The 17,453-nt window shown below is 35.5% G+C and overlaps 1 protein-coding gene across 1 annotated transcript in view; it reads right to left on the bottom strand.

The window, feature by feature from the left end:
- Positions 1-17,453, bottom strand: part of PIK3C2G (phosphatidylinositol-4-phosphate 3-kinase catalytic subunit type 2 gamma) — a 392,208-nt gene that overhangs the window by 138,311 nt on the left and 236,444 nt on the right. The window contains 4 exon segments of the mRNA XM_077170217.1: positions 227-356; positions 1,812-1,904; positions 6,302-6,409; positions 9,050-9,230. Coding sequence (XP_077026332.1) covers positions 227-356; positions 1,812-1,904; positions 6,302-6,409; positions 9,050-9,230 — 512 coding nt within the window.

The raw sequence follows: 17,453 nt of genomic DNA, 5'->3' as shown, positions 1-17,453 counted from the left end.
CAAGATATTAATTAATATCTAAAAGCACATTATGTTTTACATAAATTATTTTAACTTACACTGTTTGAAAAGAAATTTTATTACAAAGAAGGATGAATATTATGGGGCTTTGTATTTTTTTAATTTGTAGTCTGAAATGAGAGCGGTATAAAGTTTGGCAGCATATAACCAATGAATGCATGAGATAAATGATATAAATCAATCCTGCTTTCTAATCTACACTGACCTTGGCCTTTTCCCGTGGAAAGACATCTATAAATGATCATTTGCATATCCAGGCCCTCCTGCAGCCAAATGTTGTCCATCACTTGAACAATCTGCAGAACAAGCATATCCTGACGAAGATCATCTCCTGCCTGTTAAAGACAAAATTATAGACTCTCGGTTTCTCCTTGAATTCCATTAAAAACACTCAAACATGGTATATGTCATTTCTTTCCTTGGATAAGAAGTCCTTTCCAGCCTGAATTAGGGTGTTATCAATTGCTCTGTTAGTACTAAGTGTACCTTGTGTTTCTCATAAAAGAGCAAAGAAAATGAAAGTTTTCCTTTCAATGATTGAAGAACCTTTAGTTATCAAATTAAAAGTGCTCCTTGGAATGTTTTTCTCTGATGATAGTCTTTCAATTTATTATCCATGTGACATTTCTTAGATTCAAAGTCTAGTGGAGAGGTTGGGTGACTAATTACCCAAATTTCAAACTTAGCCATATCGCTTCCTAAGTAAACCTTTACTTTATGCCATAAGCTTATGATATGCAGTTAGAATAAAAAGCTTCTTAACTAGGAGTATAAATAGCACATATATGAGTCAGCAGACTTTGATTCAGTGACTTCTTTTATTATGAAGGAAGTTAAAAGTTTTCAGGAAAAACAACCTTAGATAATACTAAGAAATAATAATGGGTGATTTTCTAGCACAGTTACAGGAAATAAAGTATGCCCAAAGGAGAAGGATACTTTTATGCTTTTAAACTAATAAGCAATTTGGTTTTGAAAATGCTTTACAGACTATATAGATAAAATCTTGCTAAGCCTGAGATTTTGAGGTCTTTTTCTACCAAAAATGCAGTATCATGGGACTAGTAATACTCGAGGTAACACAGGCCAAAGCAAAATTAGAGAGGCACCAATCATTATCCACCAAAAATAGAACAGACCTGCAAATCCACCTTGATCCCTTGTTGCATGGTTTAGCTGGACAACTGATTAAATGAATGACTAGCAAATCCTTACATTTCACTTACAACTCTATCTTCAGTCCCTTTTTCCTACTTTATTTATAACTCAGTTCCCATCTTACACCCTATTTTTTCCATGGTATTCATGATAAGGACTGAAATGGCCCATATTTATTTTTGATTTAAAAAGAAGCAAAATGATCTAAATTACTAAAATAAGCAAGTGCTGATAGACAAGAATTTTTGTTAAATTAACAAATGATATTTGAGTACACAGCTAATTTTGAGTCTAATTCAGTATCTAGGCCAAAAGAAAACTCCTCTCAGCGGCTTACCAGACATTCAGCTTTTAATGCCACTCAAATGTGATCATTTAGTTTCATTTATTGAAACATATCCTCTTAAGTTTTGTGCTGAGGGTTCACTGGCTTTAAGACAGCAATGTTTGATTTACTGACAATCATACTAAAGGATATACTATAATTCTATAAAAATGCAGAATCTAAAATAATTGTGAAACCTTTGTGTTGCCGCCAGAAGAAAACAGCTAAAATAATTTCTTTTCATGAGTAATAAATCAGTAGTTCTGCCTATGGAATCAATGTGATATTCTAGTAAGGATCACCATACCTTAAAAATAATGCTGATTTTTTTGCCCATTGGATCAGCATTGATGAAAGTAATCTTCAATGGCAAAGCATTAGATGTGAAATATGAGCATGACTATAGGAAGAGAAAAAGAAAAAAATGGTGAGCAAATTAAGCAAAAAGAACACTTTCCTTGGACCTGGCAGATTTTGTTATATGAGCAAATGTAGTACATGAATAATTTTGGTACTCTGGAACAAAGAAACATATTTATTAAATGTCTATAACCAAAGCTTTTGTTCTGAAATAGAAAAGCCAACTTTGGGGCAGGCTGTAAATCTGCAACTCTACTTTTCCTCACTGAACAGTGGTGATATGTTTAAAGTTTAGGTAAACTAAGTAGTATGTATGGTATTGTGCTTATGCTAGTTGAATGATGGCTGAGTAAAAATCACTATTTTAAGAAATTTACTTCCCTTCAATTATTACTGCCCTGTGACATACTTTAAGGAAACATGGATATAGAGTTAAGAGAGATTTGAGCTCAGTTTTGAGCTCTGTAACTTATTAACTGTGAGACTTTTGGCAGGTCTCTTAATATATCTGGAACTCACTGTGAAGTAGGAATAGCCTCTACCCACACATTTCACAATAAATACATGCGCTAATGGATATAAAATTGTACAGTGTCTGGCTCCAATCAATTACTTAAAAAATTAATTCATTTCTCTTTTCCCTTCTTGTTAATCAGCATTCTTTCACCTTTGGAAATAACAATATGACACATATTTCTTCTTAATTCTTTCAATTATACTTTGAGTTTCTATTTTTCAGAGCTTTATGATACCAACTACTTTTGATTATACTTTATTCTTATTTTTCTTTTATTTTCATATGATTGTTTGAGTGTTAAAAGGTTATCTCTCTTCAGACTATTAGAGAGCAAATGTTGAAAGTAAAGATAAATCAATACTGAAGAAAGGAAAAGAACTTGATACTTCAATTTATTAACTTAGTAAAATATGACTTCAACATATGTTGAAGGATCAGTTTGGGTGTCATTTCTCTGAGAAGTCTGAAATAGGTAGAAGCTGATGGGAAAGAATACATTTCATAATTTATGTAACAATATAAATCTAACCAAACCCCTAACCAAACATGAAAAATAACTTATTCAATTTGAGTTTTGTAGTAAATGGGGGAGGCTACTTGTTAAGAAATGAATCCCTGAGGTGATTTTCAAAATCAGTTCACCCAATTTTGGATGTACACCAATCCCAGGGAACTAACAAAAGGATAAGGGGAGCTAAAGGTGAGACTTAGGCATGCTTTGTAACCACATCACCCAGACCTGCTGACATGAAAGTGTATACATATGCATTAAATTGAGAATAACTTATGGGACAATTAATCACTAATTGAATGAAGAAACATTTCAAAGAAAAAGTCTTTCAGAAATAAGCTGGAGCTTGAAGGCTATGAGGTATGTAGATTAGCAAGCAAGAAGGAAAAGCTTTCTAGGTAGGGATGATTAGAGTAGAAATTTAAAAAGTAGATAGTGAGGGCCATAGCCAAGAGACAGGAAAAAACAGAGCAGAGTGTTGAAAAAAGGAAAATTTTATGTAAATGGTGAAACAGAAAAGCTGGAATAGAGAAAGAAAGATAGACTCTCTGTCCTTGAGAAGCACATAATCTGATGATGGGATGCATAGCTGAAAAGTGAACTAGATTTAAAAATACTTAAAACAAAGACATAAACCCTGCAAGTAAATGAAATATGTGGTCTTTGCTTTCCCAATAGTGGGGAAGGATTGCACTAGGTTATTCCCAATCTCCCTCCTGGTTGTCTTTCAATAACCTAATGGGAAATGGTCAGGCAATCATCCACTGTGATCAGTGGTTCCAAGGGGAGACCAAGGTAAGGATCCATTTTATAAAGAATGCTTAACTCAAATCAAAGTTCCTTGCTCTCGGCCTTGGAGAGCATGCTTTAAGAAAAAAAAAAGAGCTTTTCTTTAGGGTGAGTTCACAGGTAGTGATTAAAATGGACTATTGACTGAAGACTTTCCCACACTCCATACATTCACAGGGTTTCTCACTAATGGCTTTCCCACAATCACTGCATTTATTTTTCTTCCCGTAATAAGTTCTCTGGTGTACCATAAGGTTTGAGCTATAAATGAAGGCATTCCCATGCTCATCATATTCATGGGGGTTTCTTACTAGTGTGAAACTTCTGATACACAACGAGGTAGGAGTTTTGATTGAAGGATTTCCCACACTTACAGTCTTTATAGGGATTTGCCTGTGGGAAGCATTTGACACCAAATAAGATATTTACTCAGATTGAATACCTTACTGTGTTGCATTCAAAAGGTTTTGCTGTGGTATGAATTTATCAAGGTCGACAATTGAGAGCTCTGATTGAAGACTTTTCCAACTCACTAAATTTATATGCAATTTCTCCCCATTGTAGAGGCTCTGATGTTGAATAAGACATTTACATAGACTGAAGTCTTGTCACATTAATTTATTCAAAAGCCTTCTCCCCAGTGTGGACTCCCTGATGATCAATAACATTTATATTGGAACAGAGAGCTTCCCTACATTCAATACAGCTGTCAGGTTTCCTACCAATGTGAAGTGACTGATGTTAGACAAGGCTTTTATTTAGACTAAAGGCCTCCTCATGTTCATTACAATCATAAAGTTTCTCCTCAGAAAGGATTCTTTGGTTATTAATTTGGGAAAATGGAGTGAAGGTATTTGCTCACTCATCTCCACCATCTTCACATAACATTTCTCTCCACCATGGAGTGTCCATGACTGAAAGGGCTTGGAACTGTGACATGCATCTTTCCACACTTGCTGCAAACACAGTGTTCCCCCGAGTGCATTCTTAGATGAGCTAGAGGTCTACCTAAAGGTCTTATCACACTCATTATACTTCTAGGAATTATCTTCAGTATGGATTACTGATTGGAAACTTTGCCACATCCATCACATCAATAGAATGTTTATTCCTTCAGACCTCTTTGAAGTTCAGCAGGATTAAAGGACAGATCAAAATGGTCGTTAGGAACGGGTCATCTGGTCTGTCTGCCCTATTCATCACGGTCCCTGAAGGAGCCTGGCCCCATGCAAGACATGGCAATTTAGAGGAAGAGGAAAACAGGAAGCTTTGCTTGGGGTAGCTTCCTAGTGTCAGGGAAAGGGTTTTTGGCTGTGGAGTGTGACAGGGGAGGAGTGTGATTCCAGTTGCAGTGGCTCAGACTGGTGATCTCGGGCTGGTGATCCTCAGCTGGCTGGCTCACCCCAGCTCTCACGCTGACTACCTCCTCAGCACCAAAATTCCACATAGCTATAGTCCATACAAGCCAACATGCACCTGCAGTTTTATAGAAGAAGTTGCTCTACTCCTAAAGAAAAAAATGAAACAAAACAAAACACCTCCAAACCCATCAATGATATCTACTGTTCCTTCTACCTTAAGATTGTGTTTGAAATGCTGAGTTCACCTATATCTTTAGCATTAATCAGTGACTACTGCTAATGATTAAAAAGTTACATAGTTAAAACCTAACAATGATTGGGGTTAACTCAGATCTATCTCAGTTTATGGAATTTGATGTCTTACTTTCTTATTGTTCAAAACATGCTTATGAAATGTGTTAGGAAAGGTTTTATAGTGTGTTTCTTGTGATACAGTTGTAAATGTGATGGTAGCAAGTTTTTAGCAAAACTTTTTATCTTAATGCTAATTATGGTGTAATTGTTCTCCTAATCATTGGATTTTTTTTTTTAACTCTTAAATGACTTTGGTTAAGTAACATTTTTGTGAACCCATGATAGTTAAATCTCTTCCTCACTTTTGAATCTTACTTAGCAATCCTTTCCTATATTGGTGTCTTTCTATTTTTGAAAAGGATACTAAAGCTTGTTGGGAACAAAAGAGAAAGAATGATTCTAAGTCAGAGATGGTTGCACTGAAGAGGTACTATGTGACAGCAGCTTGACTAGGGGAGTCTGTCAGTTTGACAAGGCCAAGAAGTGCTTTCCAGGCATAAATAAAATCACAAATCATATTATGTGAGCAGAACTGACAGAAGGACATCAATGAATTTTAAATAGAATCAGAGACATTGTAGCTAATGATACATTAATGCACTAAGCATGGCTATACAACATAGTCTAAATAAGCATGAAATTAAACACAGTCTGCATCGAGTGAACAAATCAACCATTTGAATACTTTGAGAAATCAATTCTTTGAGAAGTATCTCTATTTTTTTCCCACTAAACTGATGCATAATTATGTCTAAACCAACAAATCATGTGATGAGACTGATATGATCACAGCTGGTCAAGAGTGCATCAAATGGAGTACATGGACTTGGATGGATTCAATTACTCTTTTCCTAATATAATTGCAGTGACAATTTACAAATGTTTTTTGCCACTTCAGAAGCATACAGTGAACTAAACATACAAAACAAAAATACTCAATTTACTGACTGGATAAATTGACTTACACCACAATCAACCCCTTTTATGCATAGGGCAGGGTTCAGAGGAAGATGACAAGTATTTATGTCCTGAAAGAATTCTTCAAGTCTGTCAATCTCATTCTTCAGTACCTCCTGTGGAAAATCATTAGGAGAAAAAGTATTTAAGAAACTGTAAAGAGCCTGACTTTTTCCTTCAAGTTATGATTTTCTTATTGATTAAATAAGCTTTTTAATTCAGAAGTTGCATACTTGGGTGAATTTGGTGTCATGTGTGAGAGGGCAGAGGCTAAAGACAATAGTGAATATTGGGGAAAATGGGGAAGTAAAGAGCGCCTGTCATCCCTAAAGTCCCATGAATCCAATTAAAAAAAAAAAACAGATTTTAAAAAAAGTCATAGAACTGAACGACCCAAAGAGTGACCTCCAATGTAAACTCTGGACTATAGTTAATACTATAATTATAATAATATTGTTTCAACAATTGTAGAAAGATATCATACCAATACAAAATGTTAATAATAGAGAAAATTGTGGGGGTTTTGGAGAGGTATATGAAAACTCTATATTTTCTGTTTGAGTTTTCTGTAGACCTACAACTGCTTTAGCCAAAAAAAATGAGGCAAGATAAAGCACTGTACTGGTAAAATAAAACATGGTGGATTGGACTTGGCCTCTGGTACACCATTTTGCATTCCCTGTTTTAAGTCATTATTAACATATCCCATTTATGATAACTTCCTGATATCTGAATTTTTGACTCCAAACACTTAATAGTAGCAGCATATTTAAGAAAAACATTCACATGTATTAGGAAAAATAATGGCAAAAATGACAATTCCATGATGGTTCATAAACAATAACGACTGTGAACAAACATTTTCTACATGTTGATGAGTATATTTTGATAGTCAGCTTGCTCATTTCCACACTCCTCAATTTCTGTGGAAGGTCAGAGACTACAAAGAATACCTTTAGGATTGTGCATCCCCTTACAAAGAAAGGAGGGAAACATTAACAACAATTCATCACAAAGCAGAAATGTTTCCTTCTAGTCAAGTTCTGAAAACGACTTTAAGCCCAAATCTGAAGATGAGGTTATTAAATTAACAATGCCCAATGAACTCTTCAGAGTTTCTAAGCTTTTACTACTGGCTCACTGGCAAATAATAGCATCTACTATTACCAGAATCCATGAGAGGAGCAAGGTGGAGAAATGATGCAAAATTCCATCATAGCCCTCATTCTGTGTCTCTCCTTTATCTTACATATGCCTGCTTGCCTGCAGAACATCATGGAGGGGAGTCTCTGTCCATTTTATTTTGATAGTTAGGCTTGATTAGTGCATTTTTTTTTTTGAATAGGAAAAAATACCTACCTGTGAGAAGTTATAAATCCTTCTCCAATTTCTCTTTACTCTTTCTATTTTCATGTAATAATTTTAAAAAATCTTCCAGTCAAGATGACTATATATATAGCTGAGAGAATAATAGCAGTATCACTCTAGAATTTGGTGCAAAACATCAAAAAAATAACCAGACATTTAACCGTAATATGTATCTTAAATTTATGAGGAATTTTAAAACATAAGAGAGAAATCAAAATCTATGCCTGAACCTTTGTAAATTTTAAACCAATTTATCTTACCCATCAACTTGTTTACTACCAGAAAACAATGAACATGTTTAGAATAATTCAGGGAAATCACAGAATTCTTTCTGCAATGCCCATCCTGTCATGCACACTAAGCACCTCTGTGTATTCTGAGTTTATATATCTTCCATTTAAAAGTAAATTTCATGCTTATGCTTTGTATTTTTCCATTTTATTCTAGATAGGTAATATAGCATAGCTCCTAGCATTTCTAAATAGTGATTTCCAGCGAGAAAATCCAGGCACGAGAAAATGTTTGGGACACTTTACCCATTAATATTTTCATATCATTTTGTAGAGAAGTGTAAATTTTAGTTGACTGGTGGAGGGAAACTATTAGGTGCCTTGAGATCCAGAACCATGTTTCAGCAATCTTAGAGTCCTTTACTCCTATTACATAGTAAGTACTCAACTGCTATTGAATGATTGCCTTGAAACAATGAATGGATGTCCACTATCTCCCTTCACCTCGAATGCTGAATTTAAGACAGTCAACTGGGGTCTATATCAGTGAAGAGAAGTAGTGACACAGTAATTAAAAAGAGTAAATATTCTTCCATTAAACCAAGGCAAAGAATAACCAGTTCCTTATAATTCATTGAGACAAAATATTTTGAATATCATTCATGGATTTTAATTTTACAGTGTTACAATCCATACCCATATTGATTTGTTCCATTTCATTCATTTTACTGATTGTCACAAGAATATCTTCAAAAACATGTGGGTTTGGTCAGAGTAATGTCAGAAATATCTAGATCCAGATTTTGTAACTTGGAGAAAGATGCTCTAAAAAGTCTCCCACAAGGCTGTGTCATGTCACCGCTTTGAGGAAATTACTTCATCAGATCTTTTTGGGCAAACAGCCTTTAAGTGGGTCTCTTCTTCTCTCTGTCTGCCTCATGGTGACATATAAAAATCCATGTCCTTGTGTTAGACATTATCATTAATTTAAATATAGTAAAAAAAACTTGACTAAAGAAATTAATTTAGGTATCATACAACTAAAAGTAGTTAAGAAATTTGCTCTCTAAACTGGGAAATTAAAACTTACTTGACCCCAAATTAATTAAAACACCAACAACAAAACATCACCACATGAAGATTGATTTCTCAACAAACCTTTCTTTCAGGATCACTGGCAGACTTGACTTTTCCCCCAATATTTCCCAGAATTTCGATAAGTTTCCTTTCCTTGGAAAACTCATCATTTAATGCTTTTCCTGCACAGAATTGGAGAGCAGCCAAGAGCTTCTGATACCAACTTTTAAAATAAGCTTCATTCTGTGCATCCTTTAGCAGCCTGAAGGAAAGAAAAAAGGAATTCTTGTATCTAAAGCTGATTTTTTAACCACCTCCAGCAGATACAATAAATGCGCATCATAGACTAAACTGTATTTAGTGGCTTTGGGCAGTTTAACAGCCTAGAGTAGGAAAAAGTGTTATTTATTTGTTGGCAATCATCAAGTTCCATCCGATAGCTAACGAGATTCCAAGAATGAAGAATCGATACGAGACTTGCCTTTTCTCATTTCAAATCACAACGAACTTCTTCTTCTCTCAGGCTTCTTAATTCTGTAACAAACATTTATCCGAAGAACACATTTTTGAATTCTTACTAAAATATGGACTAAGAACATGAGAAATAGTATTTATAATGACTAAACTGTATTGCAACTCAACCATTGTCCCCATGCTTTTCTCCAAAAGATAATATCCCCACACTGTCACATACACATGTATTGCACTTTCTTCCAGTACCTCCCCATTTACCTGGAAGAAGATATTGATTTTTTTTGTTTTCAGGTATTTCTGGAAACAAATCCCAGCCCTACAATGCATAAGTAATTTAGTCCAGTAATTTAGTAACATAGGCTAAGTTTTCTTTATTTGCAAGAGAATGTAACAACTCCAACCGTATTGTGTTAACTTAACTGAAAGTTTTTAACTTCGTGCACATACTGGGTAGTTGCAAAACAATATTTTATCTATATTTCCTGACCTCCCCAAGTCAATTTTGGTTTCTGTCTAGCAGGCCATCATGTCATGTACATGAAGACATACAGCATAAAGGAGTAAGACTACTTTGCAAGATAATGAGGTGTGAAAAATATTTGATTATGTTTTCTGTCATGGGATAATTTTTATTGCTGTGAAATCAATTCCAACATGCTAAAACTTTCCTTTCTGTTACGCCCTAAGAGTGAATTGGATTAAAAAAAGACTAGTTCCCCTGAATCTTAACCTCATCTTGATTGGTTCTTTCAATTTTACCTAGTTCCTAACCTTCTCCTCCTCTGAAATATAATTACCAGTCAAGGAATGAGATGAAAAATTTTCTGACAATGGAATAGTATAAAAAAAAGAATTAAATGCACAGTAGTCAAGAAATATATAGGTGTTTCATTACATATACTTAACTCTGTATTTCTGACCAAAATGTATTATGGTACAGAGATGCTAGCAAATACATTATTTTTATTTTGTGATCTCTATTCCTATGCATATAAGTTCAGGAAAAAAATGTAATTGATGAATTTCCTGTCTTTTTTTGATAGATGAGGGTTTGCTTCTTTATCATTGTTATAAAGCCAACTTACCCTCGAGCATCTCTTTTACTTTTCCATAGGAAATATAAACTTTGTATGGAATAAAAGTTCTTATGTGGAATGATAGTTTTATTTGCTTCTGCAAAGCACTTTCAAAAAAAACATAAGCGTTGAAGATGTGTCAATGGAAAAATATAATCCATTGACATCTTGGTTATTTTCAATATAGAAAGAATAGTACGGAGTGAAAAGTTTCTCTACCTAACTTTATGCTGAGATTTTGAAATTTCAGACGTGTAATAAATGAAACAAGTCATTATTTAGAGGTTATATGTAAATGCAAGCTGTGTGAGTCTGAATTGGAGAGCTACAAATGCAAGCTTGCACATGTAAAACTTCAAAATATTTTATGTACAATTGTATACCTCTCTGAATTATCACAGCATTTTGAAGACGTTATTAATATGCCATTTTATAGTCTATTCAGGTTTCAGTAAGATAGGGAGTTGACAGATAGAATGTCTCTATATTCCATATCAATGCTTTTCAGCATTTTCATATGCTTTGAGTATCGGAATACTTGTTTTTGAAAATATACATAAGCTGTTTTTGTATATAATTACATAACTACCTGACTGCTACAGGCATAGTAAAAGAAAGAAAGGAAACACAGATGAAGTCAACAACTTTTTATTAAGATAACTAAAGAAAAGACATGTTTTAGGGATGGAGGTCATGGAACTTTTAGAGTTGTATAGTTAGTTTGTACTCATAATACTCTTTTTTTTTTTTTTTTTTTTTTTGGCATGGGCATGCTCCGGGAATCAAACTCAGGTCTTCAGCACAGCAGGCGAGAGAATTTTGCCACTGAACCACTGGTGCACTGCCCCACAATACTCATTTTTATCCAATTGGAAATACATTTGTTTCTCTCATGAGTGGCTGATTGAAGAAGGAAAAGCCAGCTTGATTCCCCACTTGAAATATAATACAGCAGGGGAGATTTGCAGAATGTGTGACCATGTTCTAAAACACATAAAAGCTAAGAAACCCAGAGTATTCCGTTGTGATTATTTTTCTTGTAGAATATGTCTCATTCAAACCCTACATGACTGCCAAGGTTACATGTTCTCTCAGTGAGGTCTAGTTCAGGCTCTATGCCTTTTTACTCATCTTGTAAAGAGTTTGTTTTACACACTTCAGAACTGGAAGCAAAGAGTGGAGATAACCAAGTGAGGTCAATTACTCTATTCCTGTATTGTTAGATGCAAACGCCTTAATCAAGAAGAGAAATTAATACATCCTTAATTTTAAATAACTGCAGAGACAGTTGGACTTTTGAAGTTTTGGGTGGGGCTGAGGTGCAGGGGTCTTCAGTTCTCTGTTAATGACCTTCACTGTGAGGAAGTGATAAATTCCTAATCTTGTAATTTTCACCCACTGTCTCTGCTTGAAAGACTGTGGAAAACAGCTGGTCACTGTGCCTTGGGCATTACAGAAACTCTTCAAAAGATGTTGTCAGCTGGGAGATGCAGTATTGCGTATGGCAAATGAAATGTTAAAAACAGAAAAAAAAAGAAAAGTTAAGGTCTAGAGGCCGAGAAGTATCAAAAAAGACTTGCTGTGAAGAGACTAGGCTTCTAAGATGCAGGCAGTGTGACCATGTACAACCTGTGCCGTAAATTTCAAAATGCCAGAGATCTATTTATCATAATGTCTGCAAGATCCCGGTTTGATTCAATTTGATATTATTTTGTACACATGCCTGAAAAACTGCAAGCAACGAGCACATTCAAATGATGGTAAATGCACAAAATGTAGCTGATTAAAAGAAGATTTTGACAGTGCTAATAATGAAAGGCAGAGAGGAAGAAGGAAGGGAAACATGAACTGGGTGACTGAGTGCATTCCTTAGAGGACGTTATAAAGGTATTTGCCTACGTTGAATGGATCGGGTGGACTCAGCGATACCAAAGGTGTTTATAAACACTAGCAAGCAGGAAATGGATATTTTCCTCAGAAATTAGAGCTTGTCTTCATTTCTTTGTGCACATAGTTGCTTCTGGCCCTACGGCGAGTGACTTTTCCTGCAGCCACAGGAAAAGTACAGAAAGTTCGCATTTCATCAGTCTACCAGCAGGACAGAACAGAGTAATCACACCACCCCAGCTCTTTGTGCCTCAGAACTCTTATCCCTTCAGTTGAGTTCTCAATTTTAGTTTTCAGCAGCACAATACACCACACCTTAGGTGCTGCCTTAGGTTTTTTTCACTTGTGTATGTCCTGCAAGTGAAGAGAAGAAACATCTGGTAGCAGAAAAGAACCGAGCTGCACAAGGAAGCTGGATAACTTCAAGACTTACTCTTCCCATTTCTTCCTGTATTTGTTGCTACTTTGTATGGGGAGAAGTGGATCAGTAGAATAATTTTTATGAGCATAGTCGGATTCCAGAATATGATTTCCTAGGGTATATTTAGAATCCTGGGGCATCTAAGTGCTAAAATCTAATACTTATGATGGAAATAGTAATTTTAAGATATAATATGATTGAGAAGTAAAAAACGTATCTCTAGCAGCATTATAACTTTATTTTACTTCAGGTAGTTAAGGAATTTATTTATTTCCCTAAATCAAGAAAATAATATGTTATATACTCTGCAAAGATAATAATTTGTATTACTAGTCCATTCTTAAGAATATTGATTTGCTCCTTTAGACACATTAGCCCTAAACTACTCTTTAATTTTGCATGTGAGGAGCATTACATAGGTCAAGTATGGAAAATGTAATTCCCAATCAATAGTTCTTTTGCAATATTTATTTATCAATAAACCATTTTGTAACAACTCTTAAACATAAGGCTAAGGCTCATAAATTCAGAAGGTAATGAAACCCAAACTGTAGAGACCATAGATATTTTTAGAATATTTAAATATATGTAAGGAACTCATAAGGACTCATGCTGACTTGGTTTTATCTTCAGCCTAATTTATAGATCTAATGATGATTACCACTGCCAAAATAGTCTCTTCATAATGCTATATGCTAAGACATACAACATTTCCATTGCCCATACTATGTAGTAGATGGTATTATTATTTCCAAATCCATGATTTCACCTGTAGAGAAGATTATACATTCATACTATGTCCTAAGTGATTTTGAGGGTCTTCCTATAGACAGGCAATACTACCCTACTGCACATCAGGCCTGGCCATGAGACTTGTTTTGCTCTATGGGATGTGACTGGATGAAATGTACACTGGTGTCCATGCAGAAGCTTTAAATGTGTTTGGTTTGTCATCTTGTCTCATATCTCTGGGACCAGTATGTCTCAGAAGGACTGTTTCTTCAGTCCTAGAATGTAGAGCACAGCTAACTGAGCAGAGTCCAGTGAAGTCAAGACAAACTGTAGCCAACTTACAGCCTATATTCTACATGAGTGAAAAATAAATGATTGCTGTAAGCCACTAAAATTTGGGGGTTATTTGTCGCTGTGGTAAAAACTAATGACTACATATTTCATATTCTTTTTCTTTTCTTTCATTTTATTTTTGTTTTTGTTTACTTTTCAAATTCTGTTTAGAACATGGAGCACATTTAAAAAATATTGTTACTGAGAACTCTTCACCCATGCACCATTCATACATGGAATACAATCAATGGTTCACAATATCAACACATCATTGTGTATTCATCTCCATGACCACTTTTAGAACATTTGCATCACTCTGGAAAAAGAAATAAAAAGAAAAAAGAAATAGATGCACATATCCCACATCCGTTACCCTTCCCTCTCATTTCAACCTACCCAATTTTCACCCTTAATCCCACCTATTGTTTATCCTTATTTTTTTTTTTTTTTTTTTTTTTTTTTTTTTTAAAGGAAAGACAGAGAGAAGGAAGGAAGGATAGAAGGAAGGAAGGAAGGAAGAAAGGGAAACATTTTTAAACATTTTCTTGTTTTATTGTATTCTGTTTCTCCGTTTTTGTTACATGGGCTGGGGCCGGGAATCGAACCGAGGTCCTCCGGCATAGCAGGCAAGCACTTTGCCCGCTGAGCCACCGCGGCCCGCCCTATCCTTATTTTTTAAACTTTTTTTTTATCCTGAATAAAAGGAGCATCCACACAAGGTTTTCATAATCACATGGTCACACTGTAAGAGCTATATCATTACACTATTGTCTTCAAGAATCAAGACTACTGGAACACAGGTCAACAATTTCAGGTACTTTCCTTCAGCAACTCCAATACACCATAAGCTAAAAATGGGTATCTATATAACATGAGAATAATGTCCAGGAAAAATTCTCAGCTCTGTTTGAAATCTCATAGCCACTGAAACTTTATTTCGTCTCATTTCTCTTTTCCTCTTTTTGGTCAACAAGACTTTCTCAAACCCATGATGCCAGCTCCTGGCTCATGCGGGAGTTCTGTCTCATGTTGCCAGGGAGATTTATACCCCTGGGAGTCATGTCCCACATAGAGGGGAGGGCAGTGAGTTCACTTCCTGAGTAGGCTTAGAGAGAGAGGCCAAATCTGAGCAGCAAAAGAGGTTCTCTCGGGGTGACTCTTAAGTATAATCATAAGTAGGCTTAGCTTCTCCTTTGCAGGAATAGGTTTCATAGGGGCAAATTCCAAGATCAAGTGCTCAGCCTATTGAATTGGTTGTCCTCACTGTTTGTGAGAATATCAGGAATTCCCCAAATGGGGAAGTTGAATATTTCCTCCTTTCTCCCCAGTGCCCCAAGGGGACTTTGCAAATACTTTTTTATTCTCTGCCCAAATTATTGTGGGTATATTGGGGCATCACACTAACCTGTTCAAATCAACAAGATCTCACGCCTTATTCAAGAGTCCATGTACTTATGGTTTTCAAATAAACTGACCATACAAGTTAAATTAGATAATTTGCTACTCAATATATAAATTTTGTACCAAATAAACATCTCTCCCTTTGATCTCACACAGAATTTGAAGTTTTAAAATATGGACCACATCATCCTTTACTCTGCATTCTGATTTACCTTATTCCTATCCAGATCAGAGTCACTAAGATCTTTAGTAAAAGTATGGTCACTTTTTTAACAGTTGCTGTATGGAGTAATGCTGACTTTCATAGCTTCAGAGCTCTAACTCTGAGTCTCAGGTGCCACATAAATACCCAAAGTTTCTGGGAATGACCACGTTACACACAAACAGCTCAGTATCTCAAAATTTAGAAATAACAGTTACAACTCCTGAGTATATGTGACTGCTGTAAGTGCTTACAGTCTAGGACCCTTTACAATAGATTCAAACCTGATAACCCATGCTCCCAATTTCAATTCTCTGAGTTTATACATTATAGTTAGTCCATATGAATGAGGCATGATAATATTTGCCTTTTGTTTCTGCCATTTAATTCAACATACTGTCCTTGAGGTTCATCCACTTAGTTGCGTACCTCACAACTTCATTCCTTCTTGCACCTACTCAGTAGTCCGTAGTTATATCATACACAACAATTCCCCCTTCCTTCCCTAAACAGTTGAACCTTAGGCCACCTCCATCCGTTGCAAATTGCAAACACTGTCAGTATAAACACAAGTATGCAAATGTCCATTCATGTCCCTATTCTCAGTTCCTTCAGGTATATATCTAGCAAAGGGGTTGCAGGATCATATGGCAACCTTACCCCTAGCCTCCTGTGGAACCACCACACTGCCATCCAAGGGGCTGCACCATCCATTTTTCCTACCAACAGCGAATTGGGACATCTCTTTCTCCACATTTTCTCTTGCACTTGTTTCATGGAGTACAGTTTTATACATCCACATTGGTCACCCTGAGGATGTTTTTGGGTAAACCCAATTAAAGAAAGTAAAAGTCATGTGAATTAAGTATTGAGATTTGAGTATATTATTTGAGAAATTTATGTACACCATTTACATTTTTAAAACAAACCATAAAAATAATAAAAATTGTTTTCTTTTATGGATCATAAACTGTTCCAAAGTGTATTTTAAAAATGATTTGCTACGGATCATTTGGTCCTGTATATTCTAGTATGTTTTCTGAAATTTAGTGCTATTTTATTGCTACTAACATATTTTTGACTCATTTAAAAGTATGAATAGGCCTATGTACCATCTGTTGCTTTGTCCAGCCAAATGTTTGAGAATCTAATAGAGAGTCTCTCCGGGAAAAGATGTTGTAGTTGTGACTGCAGCATTGCAAAGGCAAGAATTTTTAGGGCTTAAATAAAGCAGAGTTAGAAAAGGGCCTGATGGCTTAGTCCAGTAAGAGAGTGCAGTATATTAACTAAGAGCTCTACTCTAATGTCATCAGCTGGAATACTGAAATATCTAAATCGAGGAGCAGTAGCTTTGGAGGAAGCAGCTGCATCAGCGTGTTGAGAGGGAATTCCCTGTTGTCCTGGAGTTCAAGATGCAAGATTGAAGAGAAGAGAAATATATAAGTTTCCTATATTCTAAAGGAATCCCCTACCCGAATGCACCCTCCAACCAAAAACAAACAGACAAACAAACCAACAAACTGGAGGTAAGACAACTCTTCAAGGCTTATTAAGAGGTAGACTAAATGGTTATTGTACATCAAAAATTATTGTCCCTACTGGGTCCATGTATATATTTGTAGGTGGGAGCTAAGGGAAGTAGGGGTAAGATGTCAGTCAGCTGAGGGGTATAATGGCTCTATTACCTTCACCTATCACTGCAAAATCCAATGAGGACACATACTCTTTGAGATCAAGGGAAGAAAGGTTTATTTGCTCTGGAACTGAAATTTTTTGTAGTGCATAATCTAACGCAACCTATCTGTATAACTCATTTGAACAACTGAAACACAGGGATCCCAGAATAAGAAAGAGGTTCTTTTTAATCCTGTATAGATTATTGTAATGCCTGGATACATCCTAGAGATTTAAGCAAATAATCAGAAAGTATTGGCAAAGTCCCTTAACGGATGGGAGAGA

This window comes from Tamandua tetradactyla, chromosome 7 (genome assembly GCF_023851605.1).
Source record: "Tamandua tetradactyla isolate mTamTet1 chromosome 7, mTamTet1.pri, whole genome shotgun sequence".
NCBI classification, from domain to species: domain Eukaryota; kingdom Metazoa; phylum Chordata; class Mammalia; order Pilosa; family Myrmecophagidae; genus Tamandua; species Tamandua tetradactyla.
Note: the sequence above shows the minus strand (reverse complement) of the source record. Positions and strands in the feature narration are given on the sequence as shown.